This window comes from Phoenix dactylifera, chromosome 16 (assembly GCF_051530095.1).
Source record: "Phoenix dactylifera cultivar Ajwa chromosome 16, Ajwa_hap1_PhDact_Kaust_v1.1, whole genome shotgun sequence".
NCBI lineage: Eukaryota > Viridiplantae > Streptophyta > Magnoliopsida > Arecales > Arecaceae > Phoenix > Phoenix dactylifera.
Window position 1 is genome coordinate 16,971,680 of NC_143205.1, and position 22,888 is coordinate 16,994,567.

Sequence of the window (22,888 nt, forward strand, 5' to 3'; positions counted from 1 at the left end):
GATTTGTCGCCTGGCACTCCGAAGAGTTTCTATGAACATCCACAGCAGACATATTTTCTTCCTTGTACTTTTTACTTTCTCTTGATTTGGCAGGATGTACTCACGTTAGAGCTATATGAATTGCCATTTTTACCCAAAAAAATAAATAAATAACAAAAACGAAGACTTCGAGGGCCACAACCATGTAGAGCGATTTTAATTTCATTGCACCATTTTCCTGACGTTTGTGACCTTACAACCATGTGATCAACATCACAACCAGTCGCACTTGCAAGCAGTTCTTAGTCTCATCCCACCTTATAAGCTTGTCTGTATTCTAATAATTTTCTTGGCTTGGTCTTAATGTGCATGGGTGACCCATCACCCTATGCTTGCCATGAGCTCCTCGAGGGGTCCAGATTTTCCATGCACCCTGAAATTTTCAGAAAATGAGAGATACGTAACAAGCTCCAAAACCACTCATTTTCTCTTCTTGCATGCATTAATTAGCCGCAGCACGTTAGGTTGTGGTGAGCCATCATGAAGACATGAACATGCATGTGTCGGCCGAGTTGCACATAACTGAGTCCCATGATCGCAGTGTCGTTCATCTTGCTTCTCTTCCTTGAGAGCTTGTTACCTCCAGTCGCTAGCTAGAATTGCGCATGAGCATCCATCATGAGCTCAGTTTCCTAATGCAGGTTTAGATTTGGATTTAGCAGCGTAAATGTCGATTCTTTTTCGATGGTGATCCTGATACCGTCTCTAATAATGATTTGGTTACATATATTTCATCAAGGTTTATGACGTACAAGTCTTCAACGCTTTCAATCTTCCTCACTTGGAAGCATGACATGTAATCATAATCTTTTCCATGCGCAACACAAATCATGGGCTTCACTCGGATTAGAATGATGAAAATGATTGATGGTCATATCAAAAGAAGATGATGAATGAAGAAAAAGGTCTGATCTAAAAATAACACCGGCAAGTAGTACAACTCCATAGGGGAGCTTCTTCGTAGACCCTATACAAAGGTTTTAAATCTAGTTAACTGGAATTGGGACCGTCTTTCCAAGAATGTCTTATATATTTTCCATGCAAAAGAGCCGCATGGGATCTCTTCCGTCCCCAAAGGCCAAAGGCGTAGGTGGACAGAAGGAAAATCGGACGGCCGCTCACACGGTATCCGCATATGGGAACCTCGTATGCAAAACCCACCACCGCCATCGCGATAAAACCCTAATATCCCTTCATCTTCTCTCGAAGGCTCGAAGCATCTCTAATAATCGATGAGCTCCCCGAATCCTCCTAGGGTTCGCGTCTCTCCCCCGAGTCCCTAATCTCCCTCCTTCTCGAGCTCCAGTCTCTTCTCCCATGGCGGCGGCCGCAACGGCGGCCCCTCGGGGCTAGCAACCGCAGGGCCGGAGGGTCGACGACGAGAACCTGATCTTCTAGATGAGCCCTGGGGTTGAGGCCATCACGAGCTTCAACCAGATGGGGATCCGCGATGATCTCCTCCGAGGAATCTACGCCTACGGCTTCGACAAGCCCTCCGCCATTCATCAACGGGCCGTGATTCCGATTATGCAGGGCCGCTACGTCATCGCCCAAGCGCAGTCCGCATAGAATATCTATACGGAAAGAATCGCATAGAATGTTTATGCGACAACAGCCCGTCCGCATAGAATGTGTATGCGGACTTTCCGTATCAATCCGCATAGAATGTGTATGCGGACAGTTCCGCATGGACCTTCTATGCGGAATCAGTCCGCATAGCCGCATAGAAGGCAGAAAGCTTCCGACATTCGATGCTTCCGCAGAGGCCGTCTGTGCGGAGTCGGTCCGCATGGACATTCTGTGCGGAATCGGTCCGCATGGACATTTTGTGCGGAATCGGTCCGCATAAACCTTCCATGCGAATTTCCGCATTCCGCATAGAAGGTCTATGCGGACGGATTCCGCATACAATGTCTATGCAGACCGAATCCGCATATCATTTCTATAGGACCGATTCTGCATATCATTTCTGTGGGGACAGTTACGATTATAAACTGTATGCGGTCTGTTCCGCATAGACGCGTTATGCGGACTCCCGCCTCCCTGGGTGTTCTAGTCGGCGCTCGATCAAGATCAGATGGTTTACGTTTAGGATTGGCCCCAAGGTGTGCAAGATGGCTTCTCCTCGCCACCTCGACCAACGCCGAGTCCTTCATTCGCCACTCCATCGCTCCGCGGAGCCCCCAGGAGGCCGACCACCTCTCTCTGCCGTCGATCTCGACCCATGGCACGCTCTCCCTCCGAAGGTAAAGTTAGGCTACCGTTCAGGATTTGGGGAGGGGGTGCACGGCATGGACCCGAGGTCGAGGAGGAGAACACGAAGGAGAAGCGGAGCAGGACGAAGACGAGAAGGAGCACAAGGGAAGAGCAACCTTTAATTTTGCGTTATTAACTTAATAAAATTAAGATTATAGTATTTAACATATTATTTTATTCATTGGCCGGACTAAGACAGCTACGTCAACAGGATAGACTTAAAAATTATAATATTTGTTATATAAACAAAAGTCGGCTCCTGTGACGATGTGTTAGGATAAGAAAAATGCTGCAAAACCCGAGATAAGAACAAAAATGGCAAATTTAAAAATATATATATATATATATGAAAGTTTTTAATTTTAAAATCATAAATTTATCCCTTTTATCCTTAGAAATGTCAAACTTCGGACTTCAATTTTTTTTTTTTTAAGTAAAAACAATAAATTAAATACTCACTAATAAATGCTGTCGATTTCTCGGGCTTTGTTTAACTTTAAATTGTGATAATTTTTAATGCAAATCCAATCGAATCACCATCCAGAATATCACCCAAATTTGTATTCATTCAACGGTTACCCTGGCATTCCGTAAGGTCGATTTTGTTCCCACTTTTTATGATTATATTATTTATATTAATTTTTATTATTGAATTCTACTCAAAACCTAATTTATATACGAATAATTCTAATTAGACATAACTAACATCCAATGTATCTACTTAAAACAAATATTGATTTGAAATAAATATAAATATGCTTAATATCCAAACCATATCCCTAAAGATGTTAATTTTGACATCATTTTAATATCCATTTACATTTTTGCATTTGCTAGAAAATAGAAAATATAGACATAGACATAAATATGTATATACCGATCCGACCCGTTTCCAGTTCCAACCATGGCTGATGTATAGCAGAATTGCAGAATAATAATGTAATGACGACATAGCATACAGCAGAACCAACGTCCCCTTCAATGGAAGGGATTAGGCCCGTCAAATCCTAGCTTCTGGATAGCTTCCTTGCCCATAATAATAATAATAATAATAATAATTCCAGTCAGTTTAAATTTGGATTTTGCCTAAAACTTCCAGTCTTTATGAGTAAACACAAACTGAGTTCCAACACAGCAATCAGCAGAAAACTCCACGAGTAGCTTTATTCATAAATTCTAAGCAAAAATTTGAAAACCTAGTACATCTCTAAAACTTCCAGTCTTTACCACCGCACCTGCATCACAAATCACTTTTCAGAATCATCATAAAAAATTGCTCATGAATATAGATGGATAATGTCTCCCTAAGAGAATCCTAAACCCCTTGAAGCAAATTCATATGACCATACTGGGAGGCAAGCTTTCTGGATAAAGATTTCTTTTTTCCCCATAATTTTCTATACCCTGTGATCAAAATGCACTAAGCCACCATATTCATTAATCATTGATTTAGTTAAAAAAAGCCAAGTAAAAGAAAGGAAAAATCCATGAGGCACGAAACTTCAACTGAGTTAAGAAACATGTTGTGCAAACCGTTTCTACATTAAAGAAGGGGTCATTAAAATCTGACATGCACATACAATTATAACCAGCATCTGGCAAGATAAAGCTTCGAACTAATGACTCACAGGTTTATATGAAAGGATACAAAGGCCAACAATGAATGCATTTATTATTTTTTTAAAAAAAGAAAGATAAAAAAAATGAAGTATACACAGATGACAAGCAGAAGCCCAAGCGTAGCAATGTCATAGATCCACGACTAGCAGGCATTCCCATAACGCATGGAGTGGAGAGAACATGCTAGAGTCCTCATTCATACACATCAAGGAAGTAACTTAGGAAGGCAGACTATCAACAGAAGGGTAACAAAGCAGCTCAAAATAGTTCATCAAGTAAATTCCTAATGCCAGATAAGGCAAGCATAAATAAGTACATAAGACCATCCACAATTTACAGTAGTTTCTAATCATCATCATCCTACCACACAGAAAAACCTGTTTACACACGATGTTCCCAAATATGCCTGAGGATTCATATACAAAGAACCACAAGTCTGATGTTTACAATAATGACAATATGAGAGAATTTACAAAGCCAGTAGCCAAGCTTATTACTTGGGAAACAGAAAATTTCATGAATCTCACTGTGCATTATCATGATTTCATGAAATCAGAAGATCAACGAGCGCTAACGAGGAAGGGATTTTGGCAGACACCACATTCTATTGTTTCAGAACCCGAGGCTGGAACTTGCACCTGCAAATCAACCACTTGTATCATATGATTCAGGCCTAAAAGAATGTGGACGCGGTGCACCAAATAATCAAGAGATTGAGAAAGAAGGGGGGTAAAGAAGAAAAGGACTCGCATATAGAAAATGCCTAGGGCCCTAGGAGTTTGACCTGGAGATGGACCGTGCAGGTGGGACATGCAACTTCCCTCATCCGCCTCCCAGAACCATCAGAGGACTTCGAACCTACAAAATAACCAAATTGTTACATTTGGTGCTATGTGTATAACCAGAACATAGAAGCATTAATGTTGTTACTGGTTATATACATACCTGAAGGTGACTTGCGATTTTTTTCCATTTCCTCCTGGTGAAAAACCATCAAAACATCAAAAATCATTAATGTGCACCACCAAAATTTTGCCCCTTAAGTGTTAATGTTATTGATGGAATTCTAAGTTTAAAAAATGCACCTGAAGTCTTCTGGCAAGATCCTCATGACTGTGCAGTCCAGCAGGTTTACTGGCAGCTTCCTTTGCATAGCTCAACCTTTGAGAAACTTCTGCCTGTGGAACACAAGAAATCCCCCATGAATCACTAAGCAAAAACCATTTTAACTGACATCCTGCATGCTTTATTATTCAGACGGGACCAAGGCCACCCTTCCTAAAAGGTACCACACAGGTTTACATCTTAATACAATCTCCAATTTTGCATTATCCAGCTAACTGTCAATGCTGCTAATTATATTAAAAAAAGAATGTTCAATCTCTGATTTATGTTAGACAACTATGTAAGCTTATGTTTCACTGACCTTAAAAGATTTATGTAACAAGAATACTAGATGAAAACTCCATTAACTTAGGGAAAATGCATACCATTTGAGTAGCTGGAGTTTAGGATAACATACGTCAATGGTTATATCAATGATGAGATCAGCAAAGATAAGTAACATGTAAGAAGTAGATTACATATGACAAATGGTTGGCAGAGAAATGTAAATGCTAAAATGCAACCCAATATGAATCTAGCATAGAAACTGCTCTTTTTTAAACCATGCAGGTGGATTCAATAGCATTAAGAGGAGTAGTGAAAAGACATCTTTGCCTAACAAAGTTCTCTGTAGATGCAGAAGAAACTGACAAAATTTAGAAGATGCTTTGACACTTTGAGAGGAAGCACAATCAACTAAAATAGGAAGAGTCCTACAAAGCATACAAGATTGCAATATAGTGGCTGATTTCATCAATTATATGCCAGTCATATGAAAGATTTACAGTTTCTGGGCGAAGAGTAACAACATGACAATATTAATGATGACAATCACTGTTCAAAGTTGGCCCACTAATACAACTAGTTCACATGCAGAAAATAGACATTCTTCTAGTACTGTAAATCTGTAATCTTATACTCAAGCCGTTGAAAATAATCATTGCAAATGTGCCCAAAGTTGGAAGTGACAAACCTTTGAAATCCAATTCATAAACTTTGTGCATATGTTCACTAAAATTAGGCAAAGCATGAACCTTGCACGTCATTGTAAAAACAATAAGCAATGCAAAAAAAAAATCTCATTACTTATAGAAATTATTTATTAACCGATAAAGAATGCTTCCATGCATTCAAAACATATCAGCTGCTGTCTCACCATGCCCCTAAAAAGCAGGTAAAAGTAATCATAACATATATAATTTACTCCTACAGTTTGACTTCGTATCCAGATATTTCTCTTATTAAAAAAAAGGCAGTGAAAAGTATGCTAAAACTGATGAATGAAGTGGATCGAGCTTTCTTTCCAGTAAAAGAAAGAGCATAAATAAAAGCAGCCTTCAATTTTAATGATTAGTGGTTGCCATGAGAGTGAACATATATACAAAACCAACCAGTAAAGACTAAATCATGTGGGACAAACAACCATTTCAGATTGTACGTTCTCCAATATTTCCAACTCTGAGTCAGCATGTTAATAACCAGAACTGCAGCCTGAAGCTAGAAGAAAATACTTGGATGGTACATTACTAAGTTAATGGGTACCACAAGTGAGATAAATTTATGAGATCTAGAGTCCCATGGAGAACCTTCCTGCATCACTCATTTAAGAACATGCTAGAGCCAATAATTTCTCAAATGGATCAATGGCATATAATATTTTACTCTCTTCGACATATAAACTGCAAAAGTTTGGTACATAAACACAGCGAAAAAGAACATACCATGCATCTATCACACACTCTGACTGGCTGAGCATTTTCATCTGCAGTAAGAGCAATTCTACCCTGTGTGCACTTGTCACAGAAAATATCACCACAGTTCCTGCAATGATGCTGGAAATAAACAATAAACTACTTGTGTTAGCAAATGAAATGTCGTGACTTCAGTTAAGATATTGGTGAAGATTAATGATAAAATTGATCAAAAGTATCACCCTGCGAACAAAAGCTCCAAAATCTGTTCCACAAGATGTACATTTACTGACTGCTTCATCTGGAACCTGAACAGTGAGAAACATATATCAACTTCAAGTACTGCACAATTAGGATAAAAATTAAAAATAATCCTATAACTGACAGTGCAATAAAAAAAATTCAAGTCCCCCAGCTATTCAGGAAATTCTACTCTATGATCTTTCTGATATGCTATACAATTTTTGAATGGTTTTAATCCACAAACACTGGATTGGAGGAAATAAACCACATAAACAGACATGGGTAACATATTAAGGAAACGAAAAGACATGAGCAGTCTCCATTTAAATTTTGACCAAAAATGTTATAATCAAAATTGAGAAATTTTGGCTTTGGCTGGAAGCAGTTGGATTCGGCTGGAAGTCCTGGTTTTGGAGTTGCAGCTGAAATTAACATAATAGCCCAAAATAAATGCATAATATGAGCCCCTGTATGCTTTTTTCAATCCATTTTTTCTATCTTTATCTGTTAGGAACAATTTTTTCTAAATCGGAAATATTCAAGCATTGGAAGAAAATAACTGTTTTAACAAATTTAGCATCCTTGAAGCACCCCATATACATTTAGCTTGTCATATGTTAGATTGCCATCAAACATTATGGACGCAATTGAAGGTTTCTAATTTTAAAATTATGATTTCATTCATTTCCTAAATCAAAATTTTTTGAATCTTTTAAAGCTCATATTTTTTTCCGTTCAGAAAAGATTAGAAAACAAAATTATGAGATGATCATGGTATGCCGTACAGGTGGCGTACCGGTACCGATACCGGTACGGATGGTGTACCAACCCTTGGTATACCAATAAAATTTCATACCATACCGTACCGACACTATGTTAGTGTGCCACCGGTACGAAGTCCGGTGCTGGTACGGCGAACCTTGAGATTATAAAAAGAAAAAATGTGAATTAGAAAAAATCTGCTTAGAGAACAAATTTTCAGTTTCATTAATTTAAGACTTCTGTGAAATTTCAATATACAATAAGCCAAAGGGAAGAAACAAAACGATAAATTTTCAACAAGAAAAAGTGAAGAAGCAAATGCAAATATTTCTCATCACAAGCAAGATAATTGCAGTCAAATATTATTATTAATTGAAGAAAGGATCCTTTTTTTAATAGGAAAGAAGGGTTCCTTGATGTGCATGTGGCACAAGAAAGGATCCAAAAGTGGATGTTTGATGAAAGAAAGGATATGACATTAGTTGGAAGAAGCATAAAAGCTGCACTAATCACAAATGTACTGCAAAATAAATTCAACTTGTATGAAAATGCATAACAAATTCATCTCTGTCCTGAAGGTTCAAGAAAGGATAAGGAAGCAACTACATACATGGATGGAAGCAGTGAGACAAACGCTAGAAAAGCTTGCGGTAACATATGTTCTGGTCTCCACACACACACCCCTCCGGCGCACAATGGAATGTGTAATTTTATTTATTTCATTCACATTCCAATGCTAGAACAATCACTTTTGCATTTACCATCTTGATACCACCGTGACAAATAACTTATCACCTCATCAAATAGGATTGAAAAAATTGTCTCATCAAAAAGTAGTAAATTCCCTCAACAAACAACAATCAATATGTAAAGCTTCTAAGCGGCCAAAAGTTCATTTTCTTGAAGCTACCTACCCACAAATACAATCATGCTTGAAGAAGCATCCTGACAAATTTAACTACAAAAAGCATGCAGAAAACACTATTTACCAGATAACCTTCAATCCTCTGGATGCTATCCAAATATATAACTCCAATACATAGGTACACCACTGCAGGAAGAACCACGTATCAAGCTAGCATGGCCAAGAGATCAACTTATTTTTTGCCAAACGCTTGGTGTTCGCAAATATAGTGTATGCTCTCATACTCTAAATGTTTGTATCACCTTTGATACATCCATGTTTCTGCCGAAACTTCCCAATTCACCCTTAATTATATCTTCCCATGGTTTTCCTTGCATAATGATCAAATATCCTTATAAAACATGTGAATGTTTGATTAGCGACCATTGTACACAAGTATTACCTGTGATAAGAAGCAAGTCTAATAGATCTTATATATTGGTTTGCGACATAAACTGGCGCAAGTAACAGGAGTAAGGGAGTGAATATAGTTCAACGGAAATGTTTGGGCAACATAATTTTGATATTCCAAAATCCAACTAACTGGGTGCAAGCAAACACAGATGAGTCTAGTTAGGTCCTTTTCTCACATTATTACTTTCTTTTGGACCACATTTCCTTGTTTTGAACACCAATTTGTTAGCAGGTGAAAATAAAACATGCACATATCTTTTGCCACTATGAAAAGAGGACCATGCTAGCATTTCTTATTCTAGTGAAATTTCAAGAACATATTTTTTTGCTAATAAGTGGTTGTCAAGTACATGCATCAATAGCAGTCTTGGCATTAGAGAAGCTCTTCATTTTTACTTATTTTTCTTACGTAAAAAAATTTTAAGAAACCAAAGAAGAACCAGAAGAAGAAATTGGCCTCCTCCTGTTGTTACAGCTGTCTTTTTATCTCCATTCCTAATGCTAACCTCTTTCATACTTTTTTTTCTTTTTCGCTTACTACATTTCAAAAGTCAGAAATGGAATAGCAGAAATCTCTAAAAGAGGTTCTTCATATGTAACAAGACATAATGAGCCAACAGTTTGTACAGATCATAGTGACAGCATATGAAGAAATACAGAATGGTATTGGAACATTAGCATGCCAACAGGACAGAGTGCTTTTTTATTTTCTTTTTGTTTTTCTTTTCTTTGGTGTTGGGGGGGTGGGGGGGGGGGGGGCGATAGAGTTGCAATATATAAAGCAACTCACCAAAGCAAATTTGTCAACCAAACTGAGACTTAATAATAATCTTTTAATCCAGGAAAATCAGGACATGGCAGAATAAAAGAATACAACGATTCATGGCCCAAAGTGTGGGACTCAGGATTGAAAATCAACTAAGAAGCCAATGCGTTTGAACTTACCCAATGGTCTTTCTCCTCATTGTCAGGTTTCGCCAAGTTCAACCAATCAGCAAAACCTTTCTTCTTTTCAGTTGGTTGTTCAGACAACTTTGCACCATCAGCAGTTCCTTTGCCTCTACTAAGGATATCTTTGCCACCCATCTCCTTGAGCTATGATAGAAGAGATCACACAACCAACTTTGAGTATGGTAAATTCATTCCACAATAATAGAAATGCATGCGTCATAGGCAAACTAAATGCATTATAAAAAAAGATTATGAGAGCAAAAATGAAGAAGCAAATATCAAAAATTGAATGACATGAAGTCACGTATATTGACAGAAAAAAGTCTTAGGCCCATTTGGCATTCCTTTTGGATGGCCAAAAAGCACTTCTTGAAGGGCCAAAAGCTCTTTTAGATGATTTGGAGGTGTTTGTTAAAAACTTTGACATAGTTTTCTATTTCCTCCAAAAGTTAAAAAAGTTCTACTAGGGAACACTCCAATTGGGAGCTTTTTGGCAAAAGCTCTCCATTGTTTTCATTTTAATGAAAATTTTGCAAAGATGAAAAATACCCACAGTAATAATATAATATAATGTAATGAAATGTAATGTGAATATAGCATACACATTGTATAATAAGTTAACTAAGTGATAAAATCTAATTGTATTATCATAAATATCTTTTCTAGAAAACTCAAAAATTTCCAAATTAAGAAAGAACACTTAACTTTTAATATTTATGTACGATTCGTTGTATGAAATCGGTCCTCATCACTTAAATATACTTCAGTTTATGATAGGCTTGAACAGATTAATAAATAAAAGGTTAATGCAACGTGATCATTGATTAAAACAATTATGCATGCGTATGCACATAGACAACAGTCCAGATTAGAATCTTGTACCTTGTCATTTCTTTATTGCCCTTTCTCTTAACAAAAATCTTGCCCATTTTCGAAACCAAAATTAAAAGCGTTAATTTTGCATGAAACTGTTCCAGATTAGATCTACAAGCTACCCCTTTTCAATCTACAGTCAACGCCATTGGTGCAACGAGTAAAAGTGTACAGCAGAGGTAGAAAGCAGTAGTTCCTTTACAATATTAAAGCTTTTGAAAGCACCCTGGTCAAGAGAAGCATGAAGCCTTGGTGACTAACCTGCACTGTTGCAGCTGTTACTGTGTCAAGTATGGTATTGGTAGTATAGCTGTTAGACTGCAGCCTTATGCGCCTTGGCTCAATATCAACAGAGCTCTTAGACCAGAAGGTAAAGATGGATGAATCTGTTACCTGGATGAAACAATGTGAAAGGCTCAGAGACAAACTTAGAATTAAAATATATCTAAAACCAAAGCAGACATATAGTATATATGGCGAAGTGTACAACATGACCAACTTACGTCCCATCTTGTCACGGTCTCAAGGGGGTATATCCTCAATGTTCTGGAAGAGCTTGGATCAAGCATACGAATTCCATCCAAACCAATCTGAAATGAAAAGAGAAAACAAACTGTTTGCAGAATCTTGAATAATAGAACAAAATAGTTGGCCTAAAGTCGTATCTAAGTGTTAAATGATAATGAGAAGTCATCATTTCCAAGCATTTAACTTTATTAAATGCAACAGGCAGGGACAATAATTATAGGACAATAATGGTTCCAGGATCACTTTACAACTACTATTGAGTTCTAACACTACAAGATGGCAAATAAGATAAGGATGAATTAAATAGCTAAGAGCAAACCAAAAACCGTGAACCTAAACAAGGTGGATAGGCCAGCAGATAACTCCCTGGACTGACAGTTAGTCCACTATACCATTCCAATGTTAGAACCCACAAACATCTTTCATTGAGGTTGCATACCTATCACATAGATATATTATCTTTGTTGGGTTTTAACTGAATTAGAAAACCCAAGGAATGTTGTTAATTGAATGCATAGAACATATTATTACTAATGTTATCATAAGTCCCTCTGAAGATCCTTCTCATCTCTTTCACAAAACATAGATGACATAATACATGATACTTTAAAAATGTATTAGGTACATGGAACATGCTTATAGTTAGCTCTGAAACTGGTGAACAGTCTATTGCCACCTATTACAATTTAACTGTCACTGCAACGTTCTAGCAATTGTTACTGAGGACATCATTTAGTTGTACCCCCACCTATTTCCTCAGTGCTTTCTTTATCGGGTTGACCAATCTATCACCAAAAACTGGCAACCAGAATACCTGATTGTTACCAGCTGCTGAAAAGATGGCTGAACTTTGAAAGCTTAAAGACCTATCCGCAGTTAAAACTAGGACACCAAACATCGCATGGCATGATCAAAAACATGCACATGCACACTCCCTCCTAATACTGACAAATAGAACACTTGACAGGTTAAGATCTTGTTCATCATGGTTAATGTTATGCTGTTCACACTAAATAGTTTGGCCTTCATACTTCAAATGTTACAGTTGTATCCCTTCATATTTGCAGCTCAGTTAAATGCCAGTTTGGAAATTCTTTAATTAATTGTAATTTTCTAGCACAGCACCTTCATGTCTTCCTATGTAATTACTAACACAGCCTTTACTTGTGGATTTTTCTTGGATTCATCTTTTGAGCCTGGCACTTAGCCTCTTTATCAATTTGAACATTTAACATGGTAATTTACTTTGCTTGCCTTCCCTTAAAGATGTCTTAAAACCATCATCATGTATTTTCTCTTCCTTCATTTTGGTCTTGCAATATCCTCTTTGATCCATTTTTTATCTTTTATAATAATGAAAACTTCCTTTTTGCTCACTTCGCTGCAATTTGACTCTTACAAGGATCTTAACGACGTTAACACCACAGTCCAAAAGTTGCGAAAAATGATCTTCCATATGGTCTCAAGTCTCAACCATGTAGAGTTGATCCCGCATGATAATCAACTCTCATACACCCAGAGAATAGAGCAACGGGCCATTTGACCATTCCTGCCAAATAATATGACCATTCCTCGACAATGCCACTTCCTTTAAAATATAAAAGGGACAGAGAAGTCCCCCCCCCCCCAATACTATGCCCCTTCTTTTGACTTCGTTATTGAAGTCCTACTTACTAATTTATTAAAACTTTATTTTATAGTAAATGATCACCTTCTAACTAAAAGAATACTAAAAGCAAACCAGAAAATAAAGTAAATCAGCTATCTGAACTTAAACAAGTCTTAGCAAATCTACCCCTTCTTCCACTTAGATCATATCAACTAACTTCTATAGAACTGCTGTCACCTTAAAACCATCAGATTTCATAATGGTTCATTCTACCTTCTATGATACAGATGTCGCGTTAATCTATATTGATGACGCAAACCAAGCATAAGATATTTTTTGAAGGCCTTTAAGGACTGTTACGCTGTGGACTTGTCCCTCAAGCTATTCATTTTTTTTTCTTGGGACAACCCTAGGAACATGGTGATGAAGCAACAAAATCAAAAACAATCAAGATTCAAACTTCTTAGGCCCACTCACTGTCATTTGATCATCTTTGCAACATCTGAATCTTGTAAGAACTGCTTTGACTGGATCCTTTGAATTGAATCCCCCTAATGCTGTCTTTCTATCTTCTGCTTTTTTTTGGGTCTCGGTTGTGGTTATCTACAGGTGACCCAGCTAGTTTGGGATTAAGGCTTAGTTGAGTTGAGTTTAGAGCTGAGTTGGTTATGGTTATCTATTTTGAAAAGCTGAGAAGAATTTAAAAATTTTTCAATAATTCGAAGAATATTGTAACTATGCTTTCAAACATTTTTTCAAGTGCCACCTGATTCTTCATTGCAGTGCTGATTCACAGCATCACCGGCCCTTTTGGTTTCTCTATCTATGTTTTTTTCTTTCTTCGTCTTTCCTTTTTATTCTTGTTTAGTTAGCCTGTTGTATTTGCTTACCTCCATACCTTCTATGAACTCCACTTCCAATGAGTCCATTGAGATAATGCAGCCAGCGTCAAAACAAGCATCTTTACTTCACCGGTCTTCATCTTTGAGGCTTTGTAACTGATAAAACCCGTGTCATGAAGCTCTTGTATAGAATTTTGTTTGATGGTCCAGGACCCATCAGGAGAACCCTCAAGCAGCGAGTGTTGACATGCACCTGTCTGCTGGCAAGTGATGTGGCACTGAGCCACCTGGCAAAAAGAACTGCATCTGACATAGGCAAAGGCAGGGATGATTAGGAGACTTCCCGGTCCATCAATCATCCAGTGGACTAGGCATTTCCAACTCTCTCACTGCCGGCCACCATTTTTATTGACTAGGATTACTGCGATCATGCTCATCGTCAACCACGCACCTCACTATTATCACAATTCCCAACCTCCCCTTTTCCCACTGACCTCAACTTGTGTTTGAAAACATGCCCAACAGTGTAAGGACCAATCATCAAATGACAGTTCAATAAATTACCAGGTAACTCTCAGAGAGCATGGGTGGCTTCTATAATATCATTAACAATCTCATCTACTTCTTTTTCTCAACAATCAAAAATCACCTATTCTTTCATCAATGACCTAACTCTACAGGATGCAGCTTTTTTACTGTCTCTCCTCAATTATTATCTGAAAGCGAAAAATAAGTTTCATATTTCTGCACTCCATGAACTCTAACAATCTGGCACTAAGAGGAGTCAAATCGACTACATAATTCCTTGATCAAAGATGACCAAAACACAATTTCCATGACAGCACCCTTGCACAAACAATAGCTACAATTTGCTATCAACTAGCATTAATCCAATTTTGGGATTAGTTCTTGAATTTGCTCGACCATGATACTTATAAAAATGGTTACGTTCTCAAATTCGCATAGTCCTTATTTAAATTCGACATAGGACTTTATGAATGAAGAACTACAAATATGGAAAAAAAGGGATCCAGAAAAATGAATAAATCAGCTAATTGCGTGACTAGAAGGGTGAGACCTCAAGCAAAAATAATTCCCGCATATTATTTGTAAAAGGCAAAATGCCTGTGCCATTTTGAAGACTAGAAATCAGCTATACTATTACTCGGACAAAGATGCCTATTACATATTCTCTCTCCTATAAAAACCCAATTACAAAGATTAAAGTTATGTGGGAACATCCTAATGTATGTTATGATTGCCAATCATCTTAGGTGTATCCCAACTAACAAGCCTGACTGTTTGGTAATCCAACTCCTATAAATGTGCTGCCTAGGCCCTTTTCTTCAACATTAATAGTTCCAAATAAGCTCACTCTACAAGGCCCCCATTTTTATAAAATTCTAAATAATAATATTAATAATCAAAAAAGCAAAAGTACAACACTAAAAAATATACCTGAAATAGTAATGAGTCACCTTTAACAGTAATCGCATCAAACTCGGCACATCAAGTTTTGGACGCTTATTTTTGAGCATTTCTTAGACACTTACCCTCCATTTCATCTATTTGACGTCATTACAGTTCAACTGTATCATGTTGCATTTCCACTTCCAACAAGAACAACCATCATGCTTGTGTAAACAATTGATACATTCAATCTGTCTTCACTGGTGCATCTTGAAGGGTATGATATGTATGGGCATCTTGATTGTCCTGATCCTAAACTTGCTTTCAAGACATACAAGAACAGAATCTGGACCTGCTTCTAGACACGTATAGGCCCTCACTGCCTCTTGTCCATACCTTTTAGATTTATATAAAAAATTATAGGAAGGACGAATCCCATTTGATGGACACTGCAAACCCTCTAATCCATCCTCACGCCAATGAGCTTGTAAAATCTGGGTATAGCTTTCAGGACTATACTTAACAAGGCAAGCTAGTACCAACCCTTTGTGATTCATAAGAATGATCAATCATTACAACTACTCTATATCATGTTTCCACCATCCTTATGTTGAGCCATCAACCCTGCAGGGACTAGCAATATTTTTACAAATATCTCGTGCATCACCACCCCAAGTTTGAACAACTCCAATGCTAGCACATCTACAGGTAGCATAGCCTTGTATTCAAGGTTGCTCATGCCAAGCTGTCCACTGTGAAGGCCTATTTCCTACTTCAAGATTACAAGATTGTCCTTGTGGCAGCTCCATGATCTACTCATGGTGCTAAGGCCCATGCTGTTTGGGTTTCAAAAATGTGAAACTCAACAAATCTTGCATTAAGTACTCTAAAAAGTAAGCATACACTCAAAGGACCTCCATTGTAATTAAAGTATGGGCCTTAAAAACTTCAACCTGCTGAACAACTTCAGTAAATGCACTAAAAACAACGACTGTGAAAAGGTCTCCATAAACTTCACAGCAAATTATTTTCTTTTCAAATCTACCATGTAATATATACCAAGTGTAAAATCGTTTGCTTAGATTAAGCACTGTAAGCTGCCTATAATGCACTCTCTGCTACCTCAGCAGTCAATTTGCTCCACCATAACTTCCACTGTCAAATCCACATTGAAAATAGCTCTCCCTGTCTATATCCCATCATAGATCAGAAAACATTACCAAATAGTAGAGAATGACTATTCATTTATGTTCCAAAATAAAAATTAGTGTTTGGTTTTTGTTAGTCAATTAACCTACACTACATCTACTTGTTCTCCAATGAACCTTACATTTCTGGGAGAATCTTTTTATCCCTCTCTCCAGTGGGGTTGATTCAACTCCTACGCTTTGGGCCATCAATTACTCTGAACCTAATTTGTAGCACTATAATCCTGGCATATACTCAATCGTATACTTTAAAAATGTTGCTCCATTATGTTGACTTTTTTTGTGTCTATGTCTGTGTGCACTTTTATGGTTGTGGGAGGGGTCATTAACAATATAAGCTGAAACTTAGCTGCAAACAGCCCTCCTTTTTCACAAAAGATAGTTTTAAGTTTTTTAAAAAAAACTTTGTACTGGGTTTCTATCTACGTTGTGATGTACCTATTATTCTATGTGTTTCATGGTGACATCTCTGGTTCCATCATTTGTCACAATTCAATGTGCCTTAATATCACAATTTCCAATCAAGCTAGGAAAGTCGTTAAAGCATTTGTTACAATAGTATGCAAAAATAAACATTCCTTTCTTCTCACCTCATCTCATCTGAAAAGCAATCACGCTGACACACTATTTTGATCTCAATAGTGCCATATGATGGCAAATGCCCACCACGTTGAACGTATTATAAAGTCTTGCTGAGACTTGCTAGATGACTCAACATTCAAAGTAGCGCATACTGATGGACAAGGAGCTTCAATCTATTTTAATGGACTCAAATAGTGTACCTATCACCCCCTTATAGAGGGGCCCTATAAATTACACGTGATTATGCAGGACTCAGACCTAGTTCATAAAAAGTCAAAGCATTAAATAGCCTATGTTTCCCCTCCAAAGGCTCATCTAGTAATCTTGGCTTCTCCCAGGAATATGGCATATATTATGATGGAGTGTTCTTTCCTTTAGCAGATACATTATTTGTGCTTTCATCATTGTTGCTTAATTAATTGAGGAGGTACATCATATAGGCTCCACAAATGTGGCATATGTTCTGCCATCCTCAAAGGGCTTATGGCTCTTGTTGTTTGCAAGTCAATCAGCCTATGCCTTGCTGCTAAGTGCTAACAGGCAACACCGAAAAAGCAATTGATAACGATAGTGGCAGAGAACAAAGACAAGAAGAAGGAAAAAGTAAACAAACACTTCCCCACACACATAGAGGATAACAACAATCTCAGCCAATTATATAAAAACAAAACTAATCACTAACACTCATGACTCATCTCCTAAATGCACTGCTAGTCATGGTTAAATGAAGATTCCGAAATTTTACAATATCATTTTCTCCCAGAGAATGGATGAAAACGTCAAGGTACATATATAACAATGGTTCATGTGCAACATTACAAACATTCGTCAAAAAATCTAACCTTAAATAACTTTAGCTAAATTTCACATTTTCAAGCCTAAAAATGCTAATTTGAGACAACATCAGCAAATAATTAAATGTATAGTTGGCTTTTTCTTTTTAATTATTCGACTTATACCTGGCAGAGGACATCCATGGTGCTCTGTCCACCCCCTTCCGCCAACAGCTTGACCCGGAACTTCTGCACCCCATTCTTCACGTCCTGCTGCGTGTCCACCTTCGGAACAGCCCTCACAATCTTCCCTGCACTCCCTCCCTGGTCCTTCCCACCCGAAGGGAAGCTAATGGACCTTCCATAATCATCAAATAACGCTGTGGAAGACCTGGAAGGCGCCGTTCCCCGTGCACCATATGGCTCCACTCTGCCTCCATCATAGGCGTATACACCCTCGCCAAGCAAATCATCCTGCGGGCCACCCCGGTCATATCGCAGCCCACTCTCTGGCTTCCTCTCATACAAATCATGATCGAAACCCGAACCGCTTTGACCAAAGCCAGCAGTCACGCCCGCACCATACCTTCCAGTATTCTCACTAAAATACCCACCGCCATGATCAAATCTAGCAGCAGAGCTCTCGTTAGGGTTATCATAGGGTGGATACGGAGCGGAAAAGGACGAAGTTTTATTGAGGGAAGGGCCAGGATTGGGACTAGGTTTCGTCGGAGGGGCGTAACTTCCGGCCGGCTGATGGCAATCGTAGGGATAATAGGGAACCGAAGGGGGCTGCTGGAGGTGAGGGAACGGCGCCGACGACGACTGCTCCGGCGGGTAGGGCGACGGATTGTAGGGCTGGTAGGGGGGGAATTGGGGATTTTGGGGCGGCAATTGGGATGGGGGCTGGGTGTACGAGGGGGCGGAAGGGGGGAGATTGGGTATTGGGTCGGGATTCTGGGAGAAAGAAGGGTAGGACGAGGAGAAGGACGGGAATTCGGGGGAGGAGTGATGGGTGTACGGCGGGGCGGAAGCGTAGGTCGGCGAGATCGGATTGGAGGAAGGGAATTCGCTAGGGTTAGCGATAGCGTTAGGGTTTGGGAACGACGGAGGAGGGTATTGGTGGGGGTAATACGCGGAGCCGTAATCACCGCCTTGCTGCATCTCCGCAAACTGGCAATCGTCGGATCGAAACAGGCGACGGAGAATAGACGATTCGAGAAGAGGGAGGACAAGAATTTAGGGTTAGGGTTTGGTGGATCCGAGAGGAAGGAGGGAGGTACCAACGGGAGCTCTTCGTTTTCTTGGGGAGAATTTTATTGATTGGCCTTCGCTTTCGGTCGATCGATCGAGTTCTTTCCGATACTTGGACCGACACCGTCCCGAGTCAGTGCTATTGAGGGAGATAGACAAGATGTTCTTTTCAATCTCGCCGTAGATCTTAATCGATAGATCGGAGGAATCTACTTCGCGGGAGTGTTCGATAGCAAGTTGAAAACACGTGGATTTCTGGAAAAAATTTCGGGATAGGACAGAAATTTCGGCTTTCTAATCTCAGGCCATGGATGTAGTAGGCCCAAACTAAATTTATTGGGCCTAAATTTCATTGTAATGACAAGGGTTATGCTTTGCATTAGGCGCACGCTAGCACAACAATTTGGTTTGAGTTGTAGGTGTTATTGTGATTTGGTCCAGTGAGGCATGGATTTGGGCCTAAATTTAATTTGTCGTGGTTTGATTCAAGTGATGTGGCTCACCGTAGTTTACAATTTGGTGCATTTTGGTGTCACATAACTCGATCTCTATAATTTGTGATTGTCCTAGATCTCTGAAGCAAGCTTATACACAGTTGGATTAGAATTTGTAAGCTTGTCTTGCTGATTACCTCAATAAGGAAGGGCCATAAATGAGGCTTCATTGAGATTATTTGTCTATATGTATGGTGGTTATGGTGAAAGTTAGTGTTTTGTGGATTCATTATGGGATGCAGTTTATCTTAGAGGTATGATGCAGTGAATATTATGTGGAACATGGAATGCAATTGCTGAACCCCCTGAATCACAGACATCTTAGATGTCAAGTGAAGGCATTATGATTCATGGAGGTCACTGGATTAGCTCTCTCGGTCATACAACATTTTGCATATGCTAATAAAGTCAGCTACTTTCTTGATGGATTAGGCGTAGCGTATGAGAACCAAAAGAAGGAAGTGACATCGATATGTAGAACATATGAACTTTTACATACATGCATACATTTACATGGAATTTCAAGATCTATTGTCCTTCTGCTAAGTCAAACCATCCTATCTTTCGTGCATGGTGCCATGCACCAACAAAGGTGATGCTCAAGCATGATGCTAACGTGGGCTAAAGGAATTCTGTGCATTAATTTGAAAATCTTCACGGGGAAATGATGCGAGTTTGGTCCACAAGTTCGATTTAGGGTATCATTCAACAAACCCTTGAGAACTATGCTATGTTTAAGCTCCACAACTAATTAAGTAGGCAAGCTTACAATTATATCGATTAGACATGAAAAGTCATAGGTTTGGCGATTCATCTTTTAAATAGAGGATCAGTGCTGGAGACAAAATGCGGGACAAGTTTCTTAAAGTTGTCTGATAAAAGATCATGGTATCTAAATATAATGCTGAGAAAATCATCATATATAAAAAATCTAGGTAGAATTTCGACAACAGCAAATGTGGAGTATGTGCGATAGATTTTTTTTCTTTTTTTTTAAAAAAAAGAAAAGAAATTAAGCATGCCCCAGCTAGTCATGATCGCAACATGCTCTCCTCTTTTGTCCATAAAGTGACAAGTATTTGTCAAGTTTGATCTATAAATATTCCGACCATCAAATAAGTAAAAATTCAACAAATCTTTTATTATTTTAACCAGTTCGAACAAAGCAGAAAGAACTGCTACCTAGATTCTAAACAAAGTGTGCAACAAAGAACACTTCTTTAATTTGTGTTTTATTTTTACATCATTTCAAAGTTCCAAACCAAATTTAACTATATTTTGAATTAGGTGTGACTCACCTCCAGTGTCAAGAACTATATGGGCCAACATTAACTCATTTCTCTCTGATCAATAACCACCTGAATTTAATATTTATGAAGGCTGATGTCATACGCCATATTAGTTTCTATAGCTCAACGTCAACTCCTTAGCTCTACTCTCCCATATAAGTTTTTTATATCCTTTCCTTTCCACCGCGTCACCCAGGGATGACCACATGTCCATAGTCTGATAACAAAAAGACAAGGACCAAGCAACTGCAACTTGCTGAAAGCTTAAAACAGTACAGAAAAAGGAGGAGATTTTTCACAACAAACAAGCAAAATTTTAAAATATAGAATTTAAATAAAAATTATTCCAACTCAGCATTATGGTAAAGAACATAAAAGTTAATGAACCAGCTTCCCTATATTAAAACGACATAAACTTTAAGCAAAATAAACCTAATATAGCCCAGTATGCCTTATTTTAGTCTGTCTTTTTCTCACAATTTTCCTTTTCTCCCCTTAGACAAAGAGGACCTCCAAACTGCGGCTCTTTGGAGAGTTACAGAGGGGACATTCGCTTAGAGAGGCCTCGCACTCCTTGCATGCACAAAGATGCTGACAAGGGAGGAATAGCATGCATGAATCTCGATTACCACATAACTTACAAAGAGATAAAGCTCGACCGGTTTCTCCCGTCTGCTCGTTATCTTCTTTTCTTCCCCTTGGAAAACTGAAATATGAGTTTCCGACTCCCGTCCCCAATGCTCCTGTAGAGACAAAACGAGGTTCTTGTACTCTTTCAAGTGCAGCCTTAAGAGCTAAGGCCATGGCCTCCTTCTCCAGTGCGATCTTTTTCCACAGCTCCTTTTCCTCCTCTGCTCTACTTGCACAATCCTGTAATGCTTGGGCTCTCATGGTTGCACTCGCCAGCTCTTCTTCCTTCCATCTAAGCAGTATAGATGCCTTCGATTCCAACTTTGTCAACAAGGATTCCATATGTTGCTTTGTTTGCATATTGAGCAAGTATATCAGCTGTTCATTCTGCTTTGCATAGGCATGTTCATAATAGAAGAATATATCGACGTAAACTTTCTTAAAAAGAAAAAAAAAAAACCTTCTTTCTGAAAACTTTCTACGTAAATTCTTAAAAAGCTATCAAAAATAAATATAAAGTAAAAGGAAACAAGATTTACCTGTAAACGAAGATATTGATCCATCTTCTCGTTATGTTTTTCCATAAGGCTAGGCAAGGGATTCATCAAAAGAGAATGATCTAATGGACTATTGGAATCTGGAATGATCATCGAAGGAGGGAATGGAGCCAAGATCTGTTGAGGCCTTTGTTGCTGGTTAAAAGATTGATTCGAATTTTCTAAAAGGAACTCTTCATCCATTGTATCGTTGTTGAAGAATGGAAAGGAATCATGAGTGGCCATAAAATGTAGCAACGTTGAAGAGAAAAAATTTAGAAAAGATGAGAGAGGAGAGCAAGGGAAGGAGAAGGAAAGGGGGCGGAGAGAACGATGGGCTGTGGAGAGCAAACAAGAAGAGTTATGCTGGATCAAACGAGACGTATGGGTCCTTCTAGCCTAAAAAAAACGGTGTGAAGCCTTTTTTCTCTATGCACACGCGTCCGTGGGAGCACGGCTGGAAGGCCACTTCTTCAAATCACTTTTTTATAATTTTCTATTTATTCTTTGAAAAACGACAAAATAACTCACTTTTTCATGCTACTTGAAATTTACCTTGCATTATAAATTTCTATTTATCCTTTAAAGAAGTGGCAAAAAAAATATTTTTTTTTTTTTATAATTGACACTTGCCTTTTAATATAAAAATAGTACCAATTGTATGAGTGCCAATTGATCTTGGTATAACGAATATTTAAGAATATTATCTCACTAAACTAGATAATTATTGTCTAAACTGATATTAAAGTTTATTAAAGTTTATTGGCTTTATGTGCTAAAAAAAATTTGACTATTAAAGTTTTTTATTTATCATATTTTGTTATATTATAATATTGCATTTCAAAAATAGATGAAAAAAAGAAGAAAAATCATACC

General features: G+C 38.2%; 2 protein-coding genes across 2 annotated transcripts; both read right to left on the reverse strand.

The window, feature by feature from the left end:
- Nucleotides 1-4,191: 4,191 nt before the first annotated feature.
- On the reverse strand, nucleotides 4,192-19,370 carry LOC103719232 (protein FREE1). Its single transcript, XM_008808373.6, has 10 exons — nucleotides 17,996-19,370; nucleotides 11,361-11,447; nucleotides 11,119-11,250; nucleotides 9,979-10,128; nucleotides 6,953-7,018; nucleotides 6,741-6,851; nucleotides 5,001-5,093; nucleotides 4,861-4,894; nucleotides 4,700-4,773; nucleotides 4,192-4,553 (listed from the first exon to the last, which is right to left on the reverse strand). The coding sequence occupies exons 1-10, from the start codon at nucleotides 18,971-18,973 to the stop codon at nucleotides 4,476-4,478; spliced, it is 1,803 nt and encodes a 600-aa protein (XP_008806595.4). The 5' UTR covers nucleotides 18,974-19,370; the 3' UTR covers nucleotides 4,192-4,475.
- Nucleotides 19,371-21,341: 1,971 nt separating this feature from the next.
- On the reverse strand, nucleotides 21,342-22,216 carry LOC149751142 (putative BOI-related E3 ubiquitin-protein ligase 2). Its single transcript, XM_089927682.1, has 2 exons — nucleotides 22,016-22,216; nucleotides 21,342-21,863 (listed from the first exon to the last, which is right to left on the reverse strand). The coding sequence occupies exons 1-2, from the start codon at nucleotides 22,214-22,216 to the stop codon at nucleotides 21,342-21,344; spliced, it is 723 nt and encodes a 240-aa protein (XP_089783808.1).
- Between the last annotated feature and the right edge of the window lie 672 nt (nucleotides 22,217-22,888).